The 21,671-nt window shown below is 39.8% G+C and overlaps 1 protein-coding gene across 1 annotated transcript in view; it reads right to left on the bottom strand.

Annotated features, from left to right (window-relative positions):
- Positions 1–20,524, bottom strand: part of LOC149223786 (uncharacterized) — a 171,276-nt gene extending 150,752 nt beyond the window's left edge. The window contains exon 1 of the mRNA XM_089385919.1: positions 17,908–20,524. Coding sequence (XP_089242045.1) covers positions 17,908–20,355 — 2,448 coding nt within the window. The 5' untranslated portion in view covers positions 20,356–20,524. The remainder of the gene's footprint in view (positions 1–17,907) is intronic.
- Between the last annotated feature and the right edge of the window lie 1,147 nt (positions 20,525–21,671).

The raw sequence follows: 21,671 nt of genomic DNA, 5'->3' as shown, positions 1-21,671 counted from the left end.
ACCTTGACCAGGTCTCTCCTCAGCTCTTCTTGTTTTAGATATGCCCACATCTCATCCCAATTAGGCTATGCTACTCTGCCCAAGATACTCTGGACAAAGACTTGCCACTCATCTGAGACAAAATTTAGGGCCAATCTTACTAACTCCAAATCTTGAGGTGTATGCCCCATAGCCGATAACTCATCACGAGTCTCCTTTAGCTTCGTGAGGAATGGATCCACACGTTCTCCCTTCTGCATTTGCGCAGATCTCAACTTTTGTTCCAAGTACATCTTCCGCTGCTCAAAAGATCCCTGATACAATGTGGCCAAAGCATCCCACATCTCCTTAGCAGTTGCTCTGCTAGCAACATGGCACACCATGTGATCCTTGACTCCATCCAGGATCATCCTCTTGGCCTTTGCCATTTCAGCGCTGTACTTCTTCAGTGGATCTGCATCCGCAAGGATAGCTACCACACTATCAACATACGTCTTGAGGGCATGCTCATCTAGAAGGAAGGACATTCTAGCCTTCCAGATGATGTAGTTGGAAGCTCCGTCCAACCTGTCCTGATCCCTCAAGCCACTAGTTGCCATATCCTCCGAAAATTGTCAAACAACTCCCTCTTTCTCTTTACTACGTGACTTCTAGGCTGGCTTACGCACTCCCTGATGGAGTTGGTAAGTCTGTTGCTCAGCAAATGAGAAACACTGATTTCCTCGACAAGAAATCATTGAGGAAGTATTCCCTCACTATGCGATCTGCTTCCTTCTTCCTACGGCTTTTCTACCCAGCATTCAGCTTGCAGAAAACTGCATCCCTCTAGCTCTACGTTGATGCTCTGCATGGTTCCCTCTGCCTTGGCAAATTCTCGATCTAGCAGTCTTACCTCTCTACCAGATCACTCAGAGAGAGACACCCATGAAAATATAGCCCTCCTGGATAGAACTGTGCAATCCCTCAAGGGGTTCAAACTGTTGCTTGTTGCAGCAAATTGGCCCTTGCTTCAGTGCTAGATCTGCTCTTCCTGTTTCACATCAACAGCTCTGATACCATGTGAAAATTCCTAAATCTAACTCTCAGGAATCCTAATGCAACCAACTGAATCTACTTCAACTAGATCATAAATTACATTACAAAATTATTTCAGATTTCTTTTTGAAACATTGAAGTAAATTACTGAAGTAGCCTACAGCAAATTAAATATGATTCTGAAACATAGAAACTTAGCAAAAAAATACAAGCACATAGGACACCGTTATTTTTGGACAAATGTCCCCGGAAAAACCCAACTTGGGAAAACCAGTGCAGCAATGAGGGTTTTATATTATTATGCAGCAGTGAAACCTGAGTACATATATGGATGCCCAATTGGCAATCCAAATAGCAAGAAAATTTGGCAGAGATATTCCCTAAGCAACCTCGGCACTTGTGTTGCCTGCACTCGCATTCCTGCACTTGCGCGTTCCTGTACTTGCACGTTCCTGCACTCGTGTTCCTGCACTGGAAATAACTCAGCCTCTTGCTATTGCCTCTCCGGATCCAGAAATCTTCCTCCGGATCATTGTCCCTGCCCCTCTACTGCAAAAGATCTCTTCGATCAAAATTTCCTCCTAAGAACTTCTCACTTCAGAAATTTGATCTCTCGGTCTATTTTCCAAATGACCCTCAAGCCCCTTCTTATATCTTCATGTTCGACAACCAACGACCTAGATTAACTCCTAATCAAAAGCTCAGATCATTTTGACATGATCTTCGTCTTTATCTAGAAGATTCACCCACAATTAGATTAATACCCATTAATATTTTAATTTTCCTAACTTTAGACTTAGGAACTCCATTAAAAATATTAATTATTTTAATATAATCGTCTCTGGGTGGAATTTCCCAAAACGGTTTCTGGGTTATTTGGAATGCATATGCCCAAGCTTCCCTGCAAAATTTGAGGCTTAGAGCACATCCGATGCTACCCCAAATCAACATAATCTTCATCAACCACATCCACAAGTTAGTAACATAGTAACATCCAACATATTGAGTCTCATGATTCATCATCTTAAAGTTTCAAGCTTTCAAAATTCAATATATAACATTTATCATCATTGATCACCAATGCTATACTTGTAAGCTAAGTGTAATCATTACAACAAATAATATCTAACATGAAATGAAACGTTATAAAATGAAATGAAATGAGTCAATAGTTATAAAAACCACTAGAAACTAGAAAAGACAAGTAAATCATTTATCTATTGCTAATGCTTGGGCCTCTTGCTGCCACGAGAAATGTCTAATTTTTTAGTCTTGTTGGAAAATCAGGATCTCTGTCATTAATATCACCCTCTAAGCATTAATATCCAGAGGTATCTTCGTCATTACCTCTGGGTCTATATAGGGATCTTTGTCATTAATATCGCCCTTTAAGCATTAACATAAAATAGAAAAAGCATAGCATGTCAAATCAAGATTTTGTTTGAGTGATGTGTACATTTTTATGTTAAGTTATGGTATGTTCTATGCTTATAACAGTTTACTTCTTTTTCTTATTATATTCCACCAATTAGCAATCACATGTACATAAAGTAAAGTGCAGATAGAACATTAAACGATCGACAGAAAACAAGCCAAGACAAAAGACACAAGATGTGGCGGCTAGCCAGGGACAAGCCCCACAATGTGTGGGGAAACCCTTTGATCAAATCTTCTTTTATCTTCAATAATTCAGCAGAGAGAAATAGTACAATAAATCTGATTCATATCAGCAGTAGCAAACCCTAGATCAGTAGCATCAGCATTAGCGGCTTCATTATCAAACTAGGGTAGACCATATCTCTCAAACCGACAGTCGGATTGACTTCATTCCACCACCAAAAGTTTTGGCTTCCAGAGGAGGTTCAGATGAACCTACAGCGCAGTTCAGATGAGGAGATCTTCTAGGCCAGGCAAGTCAATCTTTACTTCTGCAGTTGCAGCTTCAGTTTCAGCAGTTTCCGGCTTCAAACTAGGGCAGTCGATATATTGCAAACCGTTCGTCGGATTGACTTCATTCCACCACCAAAAGTTGCGGCTTTCAAAGGAGGTTCAGATGAACCTACAGCGCAATTCCAAAGAGGAGATCTTCTAGGCCACGCAAGTCAATCTTTACTTCTGCAGTTGCAGCTTCAAATTCAACAGCTTCCGGCTTCACATGTGTGAGAGAGAGAGACCCATTTCAGCGCAGTAGAGAAGAGACTCATATCTGCGCAGTAGAGAGAGAGAGATGTGATGAGATGAGTGAGTCCAAATGAGGAAAAGTCCTCTTATATTTATACACAACGTTGGTGGGTGAATAGATGCGACTGTTGGGCTTCTGAGCCTACATGAGTTGTAGGTCGGCTTGATAATAATTCCATAATCAAAATAAATTCATATCTCCATGAATACTTATCGGAATTGGATGATCTTTATATCAATCCTACACCTCTCGACGAAAGGAATCTAATAAAAATATTATTAGCCATGAATAAGATGACCCACATGAAGTTTTGCCCTGGTTGCCAATTTTAACACTCCCTCTCAACCATGGAGAACTTCATCTACAATCTGTCTATCGGTCGTTACTATTCATCCATCAAATGCACTGCCTTGTACAGCCTGACCCTTGCCCTGCTCTGCTCTATTTTGCCTGTTCTGCTTTGTCTTGTTCTGCCCTGCACTGATATGCACTGTTTTGTTCTGTTCTGCTCTGCTCTTGCATTGTTCTGTTCTACTCTGCTTTTGTCTGAATTATGAAGAAGAAGAAATGATCGAGGATGTATCATACTGACTCAAAGTCAGTCTCAGAGTATGTACCACTGGTCCCAGACCAGTCTCAACCAACCCAAAGTCAGCGTCATAGTGAGTACAACTCCAATGGTCCCAGACCAATATCATCCTCCACTGACTCAAAGTCAGTCTCAGAGTATGTACCACTGGTCCCAGACCAGTCTCAACCGACCCGAAGTCAGCGTCATAGTATGGTACAACTCCTACCACTGGTCCCAGACCAGTATCATTGATCCCAGATCAATGGAGGTCATCCTAGCGTAAGGAGTACGGTAGTTACAACGATGCGTCCATCGGTACTACTATGGTCCCTAACTTCATTTCCCTGCTCATTGATCAGATGAGAGGTACTTCCCATGAGTCCCAGACTGCATGGGTAGGATGCCTCGACAGGAGAACTAATCAATCCTGTCCTCACAGGAGAACACATCAATCCTACTACAATTGCCATGGAGAACACATCAATCCAGGCCTCACAGGAGAACACATCAATCCTGCTACAATTGCCATGGAGAACACATCAATCCAGGCTGCCATGGAGAACACATCAATCCAGGCCTCACAGGAGAACACATCAATCCTGCTACAATGTCGTCACGGGGTGTACATGTATACCACCAGGGGATAGTGAATAAACCTGTGGTCATATGCTGCTCCAAGAAGCACCCCGCACCCCCCTGGAGCTCTCAGAGCTCAATGCATCATACATGACCCTCATTGGAGGGTCTTTGAACAACTCCAAGTTGTTCACGGAAAGTCAGAAATTTTACTTTCCCAAGGGGTTTTGTCAGAATGTCGGCGACCTGTTCATCTGTACCGATATGATGGAGCCTTATAGCTCCCCGTTGCACCATATCTCGAATATAATGGTATCTGATATCAATATGCTTGGAGCGATCATGGAATACGGGATTCTCTGACAAACGAATCCCACTTTGGTTGTCACAAAGGATCACAGTGGTATCCAATGTGAATCCAAACAACTCACTGAAGAGCTTTCGCAACCAAACTGCCTCACAAGAAGCCATGCTAGCAGCAATATACTCTGCTTCGGCGGTGCTCAAAGCCACCGACTTTTGTTTCCTGCTCATCCAGGATATCGAAGCAGATCCCAAGGAGAAACAACACCCGGAAGTGCTCTTACGGTCCTCCACATTGCCTGCCCAGTCAGCATCTGTGTATCCAAATAGTCTCACATCTCTGGCAATGTATCTTAACCCATAAGTGATAGTGCCACGAAGATATCTCAGCAGATTCTTGGCACCAATCCAGTGTATGTGGTGGGGTTCAACCATATGCTGGCTCAACGTGTTGACTGCAAAGCATATATCTGGACGGGAGTTCACTAAGAACATTAATGCTCCGACGAGTTGCCGATACTCGGTAGCATTTCGTAAAACAGGTCCAGCAGCACTACCGCTTAACTTCTTGAAGTCAAGCTCCATCGGAGTAGTTACAGGCTTGCAGTCCACCATTCCGAATCTTTCCAATATCTTCACCACATATTTTCCTTGAGATAGGAAAATTTCTCCTAGCTTTTGCCACACTTCAAGTCCTAGGAAGTAGTGCATCAGTCCTAGGTCTTTCATTTCAAATTCAGAAGCCAGCTCCCTCTTACATTTGTGAGTGAGAGGGTTTGCACCTGTTAGAAAGAGGTCATCCACATACAACACCAGTATGAGAGGCTTGTCATCTTCAACCTTAAAGTAAAGGTTAGGATCGGCTTCACTCCTAGTGAATCCCAGCTTCATCAAGTAGCTATCGATCCTCTCATACCATGCTCGGGGTGCTTGCTTCAGCCCATAGAGAGCTTTCTTCAACCTGCATACAAGAGATTTTCGATCATAAATCTCAAATCCTTCGGGTTGCTCCACGTAGACCTCTTCTTTGATCGAGCCATGCAAGAACGCAGTCTTGACATCCATCTGATGTAGGTTCCATCCTTGTGAAGCGGCAAGGGCTATGATCGAGCGGATGGTCGTATATCTGGCAACAGGTGCAAATATCTCATCATAGTCTATACCTTCCTTTTGGGAGAAACCTCGAGCAACAAAACGAGCCTTATACTTTTCCATGCTTCCATCTGCTGCATGCTTTATCTTGTAAAGCCATTTGGAAGTAACAACAGTCTTGTCCTGGGGTCTGGGAACTACTTCCCAAACATCATTCTTTATGATAGACTCATATTCTTCGGTCATAGCATCCTTCCATACTTGATGCTTGACGGCATCTGAGAATGACGAAGGCTCATTTTGTATGATCGTGCTCATGATGGTCAGGTATCCTTGATACCTATTAGGTTTCTTACTTTCACGAAAGGTTCCTCGGGGTGCAGCATGTCCTTCAGCATCATCAAGTAACCCCTTAAGCCATGAAGGCCTCTTCCTAGAAGAGGAAGGCTCATATGGAGGAGGATCAATCGGATCCATGGGTTCTTCTACATCAGGCATTGATTCATCATCCTTTTCTTTCGGTTCCCTGGTGTCGACTTCTTGAGAGCTCCTCAAAGTCGGAAGATTGATCACCTTGCTGAGAGCCATATCTTCGTCAAAGGTGACATCATGACTAATTATGACTTCCCTTTGACCGGCTACATAGATTCTATAGCCTTTAGTATTTTCACCATAGCCCACGAAAATTCCCTTCTTTCCAGATGCTCCCAATTTATTTCTTTTCTCTTTCGGCACATGAAAGTATACAGGGCTTCCAAAAATTTTAAAATGAGAAACATCAGGTTTCTTACCGGTGAATTTTTCTTCAGGAGTCTTGGAACTCAATGCTTGATGAGGGCATCGATTTTGTACATATACGGCAGTGTTTGCAGCTTCAGCCCTTAGGAAGACTTTGATCATGTAGCATGGCCCGGACAACTTCCATAATTGTGCGGTTCTTCCTTTCTGCCACACCATTTTGTTCAGGAGTATATGGTGTAGTAGTCTCCCTCTTGATGCCAGCCTCTTTACAAAAATCATGGAACTCATTAGATTCATATTCAGTCCCATTGTCAGTTCTTAAGATCTTGATCTTCTTTTCGGTTTGATTCTCGATTAGGGCTTTGAAGTGTCGGAACCAAGGGAACACTTCATTCTTCTTTTTCAAGAAGTATATCCAGGTCTTTCGAGAATGGTCATCTGTAAAAGTGAGATAATATGAGTATCCTTCCAAGGAGTTCACAGGTATCATACCTGATATGTCTGAGTGAACTAGTTGTAATATATCGGAGGTCTTGCTTTGACTTGAAGGGAATGGTCCCCTTTTGAGCTTTCCTTCGGTACATCCCGGACATACACCTTCTTTCTCTACTTGGAATTCAGGCATCCCTGTTACCATCTGTCTTACATCGGGTAGAGCTTTGTAATGAAGGTGGGCAAACCTCCGATGCCAAAGTTCGGACTGAAGCGTTGTGTCACAAGACATGACACCTAGTGGACTTCCACCGACTTGATATAAAGAATCAACTCGAAACCCAAGAGTGAAAGCATCTTTAACATTATTTTTCCATATGCGTACCTTACCATCGCTGAAGGTTACCTTATAGCCTTTGTCTTCCATTGTCGAGATGGATACCAGGTTCTTTTTGAGATCATGTACATATAATACTTCTTGTAAGTGAATCGTATTACCTTGATTCAGTTTAAGAGAAACATTGCCTACACCTTTCACTGGGTATTTCATGTCGTCTCCAAGGACAATTTCCAGGTTAGTTTCTTTCTCTACCAGATTATAGAGTACTTCTTTGTAACCAGTGGAGTGTCTTGAGGCACCACTATCAATGAGCCAAATTCCCATTGAGTCCGAAGGAGCGGAGGTAGATAGAGCAGCTGGTACATAATATTCAACCTGCTTATCGTCAACAGTGTTAGATTCATACCTGGAATTTCTAGCCTTCTTGAATGGTTGCCCTCTTCCTTGATTTCCCGCATTCCTTTTTCCTTTGTTGTTGAATTTTCCATTCCTTCGATTACCATGAGAGGGATTTTGATCATCGTCACGGTGAGAGTCCTTTCTATCAGGGCATTCCCTTGCATAGTGACCTGCTTTATTGCAAATGAAACATCGTCCTTTTCTTCCATCCTTAAATCCAGCCTTTCTTTTCGATTTAGACCCAGAATTATTTATTTTCTTAGCATGAGAAGAAAAAGCAGCAGGAGGACCTTTAGGCAAGGGCATTTCCTGCTCTTCTACCCTTGTTTGTTCTTGAATGCATCTAGCCATTAATTCCTTGAAACTAGGAATTACATTATTGTTCAGAAGAGTAGTCCTGAACACATACCATTCAGATGGTAATCCTTCGAGAGTTGTGAGTGCCATTTCTCTGTCAGTAATGGTTTCCCCAATAGATAGGAGATCGTTCTTGATCTCGGTGGTTCTTAAGAAGTATGCTTGCATACTTTCATCTTTACCCTTCTTGATTTCCCTCAACTTATTTCTAAGAAACAAAACTTGATTTGCATCATTAACTTTAAATAAACTCACCAGTCTGTCGTAGATTTCCTTGGAGGTGTCTAGATCAGAGATGTAGGCCACCAAGCGCTTGTCGATAGAGTCCCGGATGATCTTCTTTGTTTGGACTTCTCCATTTTTCCATTCGTTCCAGGTAGCAGCAGATGCATTTGATGAAGGCTCAACAATATTGCCTCTTACATGGTCCAGCACTCCTTGATCTTCAAGGGTTAGATCGATAGACATCTTCCATCCGTGATAGTCAGCTTTCTCACGGAGCTTGTCTTCGGCAGGAAAGAGTGTTGATGGCCCCATAGTTCTTTTAGGATAGCCTTGCCAATCTTCTCTTCAATGATTGCTCTTGCTCTTGCTCGGGCTTTGTCTTCACCTCAGCTCTGATACCATGTTAAGTTATGGTATGTTCTATGCTTATAACAGTTTACTTCTTTTTCTTATTATATTCCACCGATTAGCAATCACATGTACATAAAGTAAAGTGCAGATAGAACATTAAACGACCGACAAAAAACAAGCCAAGACAAGAGACACAAGATGTGGCGGCTAGCCAGGGACAAACCCCACAATGTGTGGGGAAACCCTTTGATCAAATCTTCTTTTATCTTCAATAATTCAGCAGAGAGAAATAGTACAATAAATCTGATTCATATCAGCAGTAGCAAACCCTAGATCAGTAGCATCAGCATTAGCGGCTTCATTATCAAACTAGGGCAGACCATATCTCACAAACCGACAGTCGGATTGACTTCATTCCACCACCAAAAGTTTCGGCTTCCAGAGGAGGTTCAGATGAACCTACAGCGCAGTTCAGATGAGGAGATCTTCTAGGCCAGGCAAGTCAATCTTTACTTCTGCAGTTGCAGCTTCAGTTTCAGCAGTTTCCGGCTTCAAACTAGGGCAGTCGATATCTTGCAAACCGTTCGTCGGATTGACTTCATTCCACCACCAAAAGTTGCGGCTTTCAAAGGAGGTTCAGATGAACCTACAGCGCAGTTCCAAAGAGGAGATCTTCTAGGCCACGCAAGTCAATCTTTACTTCTGCAGTTGCAGCTTCAAATTCAACAGCTTCCGGCTTCACATGTGTGAGAGAGAGAGACCCATTTCAGCGCAGTAGAGAAGAGACTCATATCTGCGCAGTAGAGAGAGAGAGAGATGTGATGAGATGAGTGAGTCCAAATGAGGAAAAGTCCTCTTATATTTATACACAACGTTGGTGGGTGAATAGATGCGGCTGTTGGGCTTCTGAGCCTACATGAGTTGTAGGTCGGCTTGATAATAATTCCATAATCAAAATAAATTCATATCTCCATGAATATTTATCGGAATTGGATGATCTTTATATCAATCCTACACCTCTCGACGAAAATATTATTAGCCATGAATAAGATGACCCACATGAAGTTTTGCCCTGGTTGCCAATTTTAACATTTTAGGAGGGTCATGATAGAGGAGTTCAACAACCAATGTCACTAACATCAAGTTACATAGAGGGATTGGTGCTCTTGATTAAATATGAGTTCAATACCTTAATACATGACAAAATTCAACAGAAACATTGCAATCCCCCCAATCCTGAAATCCTGAAAATTTGATAAGTCTGCTGGATTTTGAACGAAATCTAAAATTCTACTTTCTCCATATGAAATCCAATGAGGTCAGAACAACTCTCAAACATCCTGAGTCATTTCATGGTAATGTTAAAAATTTAAGTAAAAGGATAAAAATGAAGATTAAGGAGAATGTCACTTTTACTTAAATTCTTAACATTACCATGAATCGCATATCAATACTAGGGCCATAGGCTTGATCATTAGGTTGCCCCACTCAAAACTTATACGTTTCTTTGAAACAAAATTGCATTTGGAATATTACTTCAAAAAAAGACTAAACACTCCCGAAAAACCAGGGAGCATTTTTTTTCGCCGGGAGCGATTCCGAAAGCGCACTCCCAAGTCGCTCCCGCCCAGAGCACAAATTGGGAGCGGGGACGTGAGGAAGGGGGGGAGAGGCACTCCCCTGCAACCCTGGTTCATCCAAGGTAATTCATGTAATCATTGATAATGCAACAAATTGCTAAAGGAGCAAGTGCCCATGGATTATTTGGTTCTATCCATCCAACTAGAGATTGGGGGAATAAGACTTATTTTCAGTGTTGGAACATGTGTGGTGGTTCTACCTCACAACTCTAGCGTTTGGAAAAACAAGTGCTTTCACATGTTGTGAACAATTCTTCCATAGAGAAGTGTTGGATCACATACAGTTTCATACACATCATCAAGAGAAACAAGTTGAATGGAAATCAGGTGGAGTGTTTGGATTATGTGCATTACAACTTGTGATTGTTGTATCATTATCGTGAGGAGGAAAAGATGGATAACACATATAAGACTTGGGACAATATCTAGTGGGGAGGCAATTTGGAGGATGGAGCATTCACTCTATAGATACTTGGAGACTGCCTTTTTGATGATGATGACAGTGTTGAGATGCCACCCCCATCTAATGCCATGGTCATCATAACTAGGGCTCTAGCAACAAGAGCTTTAGGTCCAACTTCATCTTCATAGTTACCTCCACAATCACAACTGTGTGAGGCTCGCAGTGGTCATGGCAGTGCCAAAAGGAAGTAAAAGTAGATAGTAGATTAGACTAATTTTTTTTTTCACTTCTTTACTTGTCATTTCAGACTTTGAAATTTTATACTTCAAATTCTATTTTCTAATATGAAATATCTATTTCAGAAATTAGGCACACGGTATATTTTGTAAACATAACTCTTTAGTCATGTTGGCCTATTTCATTTGAGAAATTCATAGTCTACCATGCTTCCTATTATCCAGACCTAGTTTAAACCTTTGTGAGTTTTTAACTGCAAGATGGTTGATGTTATCTGTGTAGTATTAAATGGTTGATGCTCCAATGACTGATCTACTATAATGACATTTATAACTTTAGAATAACGTACAAGTAGCAGAAATATGAATGTTTTCATCTTTTAAGCAACTAACTTGACACTATGCATGTTTCTTTAATATATATACATTATAATATATAAAAATATATACTATATATAGAACACTCCAGCAGTTTTCTAAGAAATAGTGCACTGACAACACTCCTGCTTTGCTCCATTATTGGCAGCACTGTTATAGGGAATACTGGGATATATATGCACCTAAGGCATATTCTATATTAAGGTTGTATATAGCTACATAGGATACTATAAGTTAACCCTACTTATAGGTATACATGCTCTAGTATGTACCTACATAATGTGTCTAGGTAACAAATAACATCCTTAGAATAGGTTCCCTTATATATATTATTACCCTATATGGTATATAGGTATAGACACCCCCACACACAGATGAGTGAAAATGAAAAGTTGTGTTACTTCTTGGCAAACAAGGTTGATATCAAAGCTTTTCGATCTAGACTTTGTCCAAATTATCTCTCAATTGAAAATAGTATTAATATCTCGGTCATGATAATATAAATACTAAGTTATTTGCTGCAGATATCTTTTTAACTTGGTATGAGCAAATATAAATAATTTGATCAAGAGATTTCTCAATTTCCCAATCCAATTTTTTTTTACCTCGTAATCAAGAAAATAAAATCTAAATATTTCAATGAAAGAAATTGCATAACCCATAGTAACTAGCACCACGCTTTTGTTGGCATTATGATACAAGTATGATACAGGTGTTGTCCTTGATGGCAACTCACTCAGATGACAGATCATAGTGCAGTAGGTCAATAGCAAAGAATTAATGATCAGAAAGAGGTATACACAGTTTCACCGTGACAAAAACGCGTATACACGCGGGTTAGTAGACCAAAAAAAGCATATAATGTACACACGCACTTTCACAGAAGGAAAGGCACGTACATGTTGGAAAACTAAGTTTTGGTCCATGGTATTTGGTCCATGGTATTTTGATCCATGGTATTGGTCCATGGTATTTGGTCCAAGGTATTGACCCCAGGTATTGGGTCCAAGGTATTGGTCCTACGTGATTTTAGACCATGGTATTGAGAGAGGCCTAAACCTATATCATTAGGCCAGGGTGAGGAAGATGAGCAAGTATTGAATAGCTGATGAAGTGTGAGATCCAGCATGCATGTTATGGGTTTGTGATGCTTTGCTAAGGATGCACCGAAGATGCAAGTAATTATTTTCATATCTGTACGCTGGTTGGCTTTGGTAAAAGCGCGTATACACGCAGGTTTGGTTCATCAGAGTCGCGTATACATTATGAAATGTGATATCTGAATTTACAGTTGGTTCTAGTGGGTGTTGCAGGGTTCTGGGTTTTGCTCTGTGTTCTAGTGACTGTGTTTTGATGACAGTATTCTGAATGTTCAAGTGGTGATTGATTTTGAACTTCAATATTGTTGATGGGTCCAATATGAAAATTGGATGAAACGTGGCCTTCATATAATGGTGTTGTGATCCAGGAGTATCCAGTGTGAAAATTTATGAAACATGGTTCCTAGAGGTAGAGAGAAGGTCGTAGCCTTCTATAGGTCGGCACCTACATACTAGTAAATATATCAGCTAGTACAAGAGCCAGAGGGTTGTAACTCCCTTCCAGTAGTAGCTGGAGAAGGAGAGAAGGTTGTAGCCTTCTGCAGGTGGGTGCCTGCGTACTGGTATGACTCTGCACCAGTATAAGATTGTAAACAGGTTTTTCTTATATTAAAAGAAGATGGCAGTAGGTGGATTTTGTCCTGCATTGGGTTTCCACCTTATATCATGGTGTCCATGTGTGTTTTTTATGTGTGATGATCTGTTCTGGTTTTTTGCTGCACCTGTTTCTGTTTACATGGTTAATGAAGTTCTGATGCATTGATTAAAGATCAACATATGATGAATTAACTGAATCATAAGTTTATTGGATATATGCTAGTTGCATTAAACATTGTTGTGTGTACACGCGGGTTCCCTTAACTGAAGTGGCGTATATAAATCAGAGTATGAAATGGAAAAGTTATATTGATTTGCTAATACTGATTCACCCCCCCCCCCTCTCAGTATTATTTCCAACAATTGGTATCAGAGCAGGTCCTTCAAAAGAAGCTTGATCGCTTGAAGGAAGATCCATCATCATGAGTAATCAAGAAAGAGAGGGAGCCATCAGACCGCCAATCTTCGATGGGAGCAATTTTGTTTACTGGAAGATAAGAACCACAACCTATCTACAATCGCTTGGAACGGATGTTTGGAAAATCGTGGAAGGAGGATATACATTTCCATTAGCAATTCCTATAGATACGGCAGGTAGAAGGCAATATGAAACCAATGCCAAAGTTGTTACTATTTTATTGGGAAGTTTGTCAAGGTCATGTAGCTCAAATCAGCCAAAGAATTATGGGACAAAATCGTTCTGAGCTACGAAAGAGACTCTCAGGTAAAACGTGCTAAGCTTCAAACTCTCAGAATTAAATATGAAACTCTTAAGATGCATAGTGATGAAAGCATAGCTAGTTACTTTCTACGTATAGATGAGGGTGTCAATTATATGAAGAATCTGGGTGAAGAGATAAAGGAAGTTACCTTAGTTGAAAAAGTTTTAAGATCCTTATCTGCTAAATTTGAACCCAAAGTGTCTACCATAGAAGAAAAACAGGATTTGCAAAATATCACTACGACGCAACTTCATGGAATCCCAACTGCTTTTGAGATGAGAAAAGGAGGATCATCAGATATGAGAGAAGTCGCATTTAAAGCATCAACAAAGGGAAAAGAAAAACTCAATGAATCAGGATACATTTCAGAAAATGAATATGAGGTAAATTTTGTCAAGAAGCTTCAACGAGGTTCTGGAAGGTTCAAAGGTAAGCTACCTTTCAAATGTTTTTCCTGTGGTAGAGTTGGTCATTATGCTGCGAGATGCCCTCATAAAAAAGGAAAGATATCTGAAGAAAGTAATAGAAGTTATTATACTCATGATGATAGTGATGGCTTGTCCAATAGTGATGAAGATAATCAAGAAATTAAACTTCTCATGGCATATGAAAATAATGACGTAGAAGAAGAAGAAGTTACCAAATTGAAAATTTAGCTGGAGGGAGTAACCAGAGTAAGAGAGCGGCTGCAGGATGTAGTGATATCATTAAGAAATGAAATAAATAATCAAAGTATAACAATCTAGAGACTTGAATCTAAGATCCTCTCTCTAAAAGAAGATCTTGAAGAATCAAAAAGGCAGAATGAAGAAGCTCTTGAAGAACAAGAACATGAAGTTCTCGAATTAAGGCAACAAGTGGAAGAAGGAAGAAAGGCTGCAGAAATCTTGAAGAAACAACATCTGGAAAAGGAAGAGCAACATCAGGTTGAGGTAAATATCTTAAAAGGTAAATTAGAAGAAAAGGATAAACTGTTACGATTTCAAGACAGTACTAAGATTTTGGATGATATTCTTAGTAGTCAAAGATCCCCTGCTATCAAAACTGGTCTTGGTTTTCATGAATCTGTTGAAGGCGAATCTAGCTCTCAGGGTGAGGCAAGGAACTCTAATGCAAAACCTAAAATGCTCAACAAGGAGATAAGAGGTCAACCACATCAACAACCAAGGAAAGAAATCCATCAAAGAAAATCTTTTACTCCAAACTATGGAAGTGATAGTCGGTTATGTTCTCAGATGAATAATGTTGAGTGTTATGTATGTCATAACTTTGGACATGTTGCAGCAAGATGCAGAAGTAGAATGGTTCAAGGCCGTCACACAGAAAGATCATCAGTTTCCAGGTACTTTAAGGGATATTGTTTTGCTTGCAATATGTTTGGTCACAAAGCTGTTGATTGCAATAAAAGGAATATGAAACATGTAAGATGTTATGCGTGTAACAAGTTTGGACATAAAGTAAAGGAGTGCAGGAGAAAAATTCGAACACCAAACCAAAAGAAGCATACATCATCTGAATCCCAGGTATTGAAGAAAACAAAATTATTGTCAGAAAGATGTTGCATAGCTCAGTTTGCAGACATGACAGACCCAGGGGAAGTTGAATGTGTAAAACTTCAGTATTCCAATTTTCATACGCAGCTATTATGAAGCGAAGTTGCGTATATACGCGAGTTAGAGACTGTGCAGTCGCGTATATGGTGCTCTGAAGAAAAAGCAGCAAGACAAACTCAAGAAAAGAAGTTTGATATGGTTCGGTCATGGTATGTGTTGGTTAGCACAGGTTCAGGGGGAGCATATGCTTCGAATAATGCATTGTTGGCATTATGGTTAGAAATCTTTGGTGTTGATGCTTATGTGGCTAAATGATACATCTTGCTAATTATTTTTGGTTGGCCAAGAACGTTGGTGACAGATGCTTATGGTGCAGATCATATATGGTATATGATAGTTGTTGATGACTATCATGGTCTTGTTTAGATTGTTGGTCATTGTTATAAAAGACTCTGCATGTACTCAGGGGGAGCAAGGATGGTTTAGTACATCTTAGCATGTACAAAGGGGGAGCTCAATCAGAGATTTCATCATGTACTCAGGGGGTGTATGGACAACATAATGAATATCAAAAGGGAGAGAATATCTTGGTCCGCCCTTTGCCCTTGATGTCAAAGGGGGAGAGTGACTTGGTGTTGTTGTTGCCATCAAGTCTAAAGGGGGAGATTGTTGGCATTATGATACAGGTGTTGTCCTTGATGGCAACTCACTCAGATGACAAATCATAGTGCAGCAGGTCAATAACAAAGAATTAATGATTAGAAAGAGGTATACGCAGTTTCACCGTGACAAAAGCGTGTATACACGCGGGTTAGCAGACCAAAAGAAGCGTATAACATACACATGCACTTTCACAGAAGGAAAGGCACGTACATGTTGGAAAACTAAGTTTTGGTTCGTGGTATTTGGTCCATGGTATTTTGATCCATGGTCTTGGTCCATGGTATTGGTCCACGGTATTTGGTCCGAGGTATTGACCCCAGGTATTGGGTCCAAGGTATTGGTCCTACGTGATTTTTGACCATGGTATTGGGAGAGGCCTAAACCTATATAAGGAGGAGAAGATCATTAGGCCAGGGTGAGGAAAATGAGCAAGTATTGAATAGTTGATGAAGTGTGAGATCCAGCATACAGGTTATGGGTTTGTGATGCTTTGCTAAGGATTCACCTATGTGGCGAATGAAGGTTGATGGACCGGGATCATGAAGACTAAAATGCATTATCATTATATGGTATGAATAGTTCAGATCTGAAAACTGATGTATGTTTTATCCTTTATGTATGATGATCTGGGTATGTCTGAAGTAGAAAATTGCAGCGAAGGTATAAGTAATTATTTTCAGATCTGTACGCTGGTTGGCTTTGGTAAAAGCGTGTATACACGCTGGTTGGCTTTGGTAAAAGCGTGTATACACGCTGGTTTGGTTCATCAAAGTCGCGTATACATTATGAAATGTGATATCTGAATTTGCAGTTGGTCCTAGTGGGTGTCGCAAAGTTTTGGGTTTTGCTCTGTGTTCTAGTGACTGTGTTTTGATGACAGTATTCTGAATGTTCAAGTGGTGATTGATTTTGAACTTCAATGTTGTTGATAGGTCCAGTATGAAAATTGGATGAAACGTGGCCTTCATATAATGGTGTTGTGATCCAGGAGTATCTAGTCTGAAAATTTATGAAACATGGTCCCTAGAGGTAGAGAGAAGGTCGTAGCCCTCTGTAGGTCAGCGCCTATGTACTAGTAAATATATCGGCTAGTACAAAAGCCAGGGGGTTGTAGCTCCCTTCCAGTAGTAGCTAGAGAACGAGAGAAGGTTGTAGCCTTCTGCAGGTGGGTGCCTGCGTACTGGTATGAATCTGCGCCAGTACAAAATTGTAAACATGTTTTTCTTATATTAAAAGAAGACAGCAGCAGGTGGTTTTTGTCCCGCATTGGAATTCCACCTTATATCATGGTGTTCATGTGTGTTTTTTATGTGTGATGATCTGTTCTATTTTTTTACTGCACCTGTTTCTGTTTACATGGTTAATTAAGTTCTGATGCACTGATTAAAGATCAACATATGATGAATTAACAGAATCATAAGTTTACTGGATATAGGCTAGTTGCATTAAACACAGTTGCATGTACACGCAGGTTCCCTTAACTAAAGTGGTGTATATAAATCAGAGTATGAAATGGAAAAGTTATATTGATTTGCTAATACTAATTCACCCCCCCCCCAACATTATTTCCGACAGCTTTAAAAGCTAGGTTTTTTTATACTATACTTTGCACATCCATAATCTTGGATTCCTCATAATTCTTGGTTGTCCCCCAGTCTACTTATAAGAATTTATATCATACTGGATGGTCAAGTGTTTTCAACATTCTACCTTCTCTAATTAATCAAATATATCCTTATTTGCATTGCTAAGGTTCACAACTTCCCACTAAATAAATGAGACTTTACTAGAAAATTACATGCACAAAAGAACCATTATAAAAACAGCTTTTATAAAGCAGGTTATTTCTCCCTCTACCACTATCAACTATTGTCATGCTATATGACTGCACAAAACTTGAACTTCAGTAAAATCAAAAACTGAAAACTCCAACAGAAATACAAAATCATCTGATTACATTAACATGTTAGCTATAGTGAAGATGATGTAATTTGCATCGGAGAATTTTTTTAGAAGTGACAATAACTCTTACCTCTCCCCCCTCTTCAGTCAGCCGAGCACGAAAACAGAGTGCAAGTCCCCAGTTATACAAGGACTTAACATCGTGTTTATCCAATAATAATGCAGTTCGATACTTCCTTCCAGCTTCAACTAGAAGTTGGTCGCACTCTTCACACACCTCCTGTATCGTTTCTGCAATTGTCTCTCTTTCTGTCACTGCTAGCTTCAACTCATCAAACTGCCACTTTTGTCCCTTGTCAATAAAGGAGTCATCTCTTGAGATAAGCAAACTCCTCAACTGTTGACTCAATTTTAGCTTAAGTTCTCCATGAACAAGCAAAGCATTCCCCCACTGTCCTACAGCTACCAAGCTTGAAGGGTTAATAGCAGCAGCCTTAGAAAATAAATCTGCAGCCTCATATAGCAAGCATTCTGCAGCACTCACTTCGATTTTACCTTTCAAGCCATTTTGAGCTTCTTTTAAAAGGGCTTCTCCCTTGTCCAAATAACTTTGGAACTTCTCATCCATTAAGCTTTTTGAGATTGACGATAAATTTTGGGCATTGCTTATATCCGAACTTTCCACATAACTTGAACTGGTTGCAACTGTTCTCCTATTGACTCTGGCTTGACGATCATAGTCCGAACTAGTTATGTTCCCTGGACATACTTTGTCTAAAACTTTATATCGTTCTCTATTCCTATCACTATTATTGCCTCTGTTTCCATGCTTACCACCTTGTGTTCTAGGATGCGAATCATCAGGCTCACTCAATTTGGACAGATACAAAGAATTTTCAGGAACACTTGACTGATCTGAGGAAATTAAACAGGCCTTATCGGTTTCCAATAGATCCTGTTCTTTCACCATATCTTCATTTTTTGTCACAAATGATGTCAGAGGCTTGTTGTCCTTCTGGTCTTCAATAGTAGACTGCCCTGTAATATCAACTTGGTTTCTAAAACCCTGGGATTTTCTTCTTGTATTTATATGAAATCCTTTAACTTTATCTGAGCATTTCATGGTGTGTCCTTCATCCAGCTTTTCTGCCGAGCTTTTGCTGATCATTTCCCCATTATCAAGAGGCTTTCCTTTGCTTTTAATACCCAATTGTTCACTTCCTCCAAACTGTTCTGAAATAGATCCATCCTTGTTAGGCACTTGCAGCTTTTCATGACCATAATCATCAGCAGCTTTCGTACTTGTACGATTCTCCTCTGAAGAACTTCTATCTGGGCTTTCAGTACTTATTTGGCTACTCCCCCTCTTAACATTATTGACTACTCTAACGTCTTCGGGAGGTTGACTCGAAGAATCCATTGTTTCTGGAGTTGCTGCAACCTCATTGGTGATTAAGCTCTTGTTCCCTAATTCAAACGATTTTGTAAGCTCGCCATTAATACCTGCAGGCTTTTTCATAACAGCTGGTGGTTTTGGAACAACATGTTTGGATTGTGAATCAATTTCTCTCTGTAGCTTTCCCAATTTGCTATAAGGAGTCCCTGTTTTGACTTGTGATGGTTTTGGCTCATCCTCTTCTTGAACTAAGCTATCTTCAAACATACGTTTGCAGAATTGTACAATATGAAATCCATTCCAATCTAGATAACCTCGCATATTTCTGAATTGCCCATCTAAATGGGCACCATGATTTTGCTGAGACTCGTCGGTCAAGTAATGAATCTTCCCATAAAATTGCTCTTCTCCGGATACAGAAGCATGCATTTGTTGGTCCAAATTTACCTTTTTAGTTGAAGATACAAAATGGGAATTTTCATCTAGTTCTAGGATTGTGGCTTCTAATCTCTTTAAAGAATCCAAACCATGTTTCAATTCATCCAAATTGATATCATTCTGCAGAAGAATGGCTTGGATATTTTTGTCTAAAGATGAGAATTTTCCAACTAACCTTTCAAGTTCACCCGACAACACCGCAACTTGATCTGATATGATTGTTTTACCGGAGGAAGACGAGCCTGTTGGAATTTTATCATTCCTTCTCTGGATTTTAGCCTTGCGATGACAAATAGCCTCTTGCATAACCTCGTGAAGACCCACCTGTAAAATAATGAAATAAACAACCCCACAGAGCGGGAAATAGAGCCACCATGTAGTTCTCGCCCTCGCTAATGACCAGCCTAGAATAAGCCCAAAACTCAATACGAGTAAAGATTTCCCTCTCTTACTACTTTCCAACAAATCCCAGAATGAATTCCACGGAGTGGAATTCGACACAGAATTGGAAGGATCCAAATGATCCCATCCGCCATAGTTGCCAGCTTCAGCCTCAACCACAATTCGACCAGTGGTGCGAGCGGAACATAGAGTAGACTGGGCCAAATGTAGCCTTAAAATTCTAGCACCATAACATGGACTTCTTATCTTGAGCAGATTGCATCTATGGATGGGAGACCTGAAAAATGCAAGACTGCAGTCAGGAGGAGGATAGTGGACACTGATGGAAAGTGCACCATCCATGAATTGTGAAATTCAGCTCAATCGAGGATGATGAGGTAGATGTTAGCACACCAATGTTGATGTTTGGTTAAATGAACGACATAAGCAAGAAATGATGAAGGGGTGAGACGTTAGCATTCCAATTTTGATGTTTGATGAAATGATTTTGATGATTCATGAAATATGCAAGGGAATGAAAAAATAGTGAAGGGAGGCAACCTTATCCTATTATAGTTTCAAATGAGTACACAGAAGCACAGAATTAATAATATATTCTTTGTATTATATATAAGAGGGAGGGGAGTAATTGTTAATGCATGATGTAATTTAAGGAACAGGGTATGGGTTAATGTTAATATAAAAAAATTGTATTATTAAGATTCTATATGTTTAATGATGATACATAATAATACTATTTTAGATGCTGGAAAGTTTATGTATTTTGTATGGGGTTAAAATGTAGAAATACATATTTCAAATATACTGGTATAAATAATGTCTCATAAAAAAATTAGACATTTTTCTCAATTTTAACCCAATTTTTTTGTTTTTTGTGTACTTAATAGAAAATTGAGTAAATTAGATATAGATCAATTAATACATATTTATAGCTAACATTTAAAATTTGAGGTAGTTGTATCTACCCTTGAGGTAGCCAAAAATTTGAAATTCTATTGTAAAGTTGTATTTTTTAATTATATAAATTATTGTAATTAGTTAAAATGTTTGTGTTTTTACATTTTTTTTTTAACAAGGTTGGATAGTTGATATATTATCAAAAGCTTTGTTGGAGCAAGCTCCTATTACAATCGACTATAGCATGATAGTAAACTGAGCAATGAGATGGGAGTGTAGTCCCCTCTCCTATGCTTGAGTTCAAAATTTCATGTATTTTTATGACTATTCTTGAATACTGCCTAACAAATTGACCTACTAGGAAAGTAAATTTACAAATCATAGATTCACTGTAACTTCTTCATGGCTTGTAGATTGATTGTTCCTGAGTTGGTTGGTTCTTCTTGTCATAATTGACCGAGTTCTCTCCTTCATTGCTCATTGTGTTATTTTTGTAGTATGCCACTGCTTCTTCTGAGATCCTTGAGTGACTCTTGCAGTCGATGAATCATTCTTGATCTTCCTCTTGTGATGCTTACTGTTCCTTTCTCTGTTGTGCTTCCTGAGTCTTATTTTGCCTGAGCTACTGCTTCCTTCACTGTTGTTGTCCACGCTTCTTTTGTTCTGCGCTTTCCTGAGTGCTATTTTGAATGTGACATAATAGAACTGAGGTCAAGTTCTGCTTAATGCCTTCCGTGGGAGCGCTGCTCCTTCGTAATCTC

This window comes from Pinus tabuliformis, chromosome Q (genome assembly GCF_031772625.1).
Source record: "Pinus tabuliformis cultivar Carrire ecotype Pingquan chromosome Q, CPIR1, whole genome shotgun sequence".
NCBI classification, from domain to species: domain Eukaryota; kingdom Viridiplantae; phylum Streptophyta; class Pinopsida; order Pinales; family Pinaceae; genus Pinus; species Pinus tabuliformis.
Note: the sequence above shows the minus strand (reverse complement) of the source record. Positions and strands in the feature narration are given on the sequence as shown.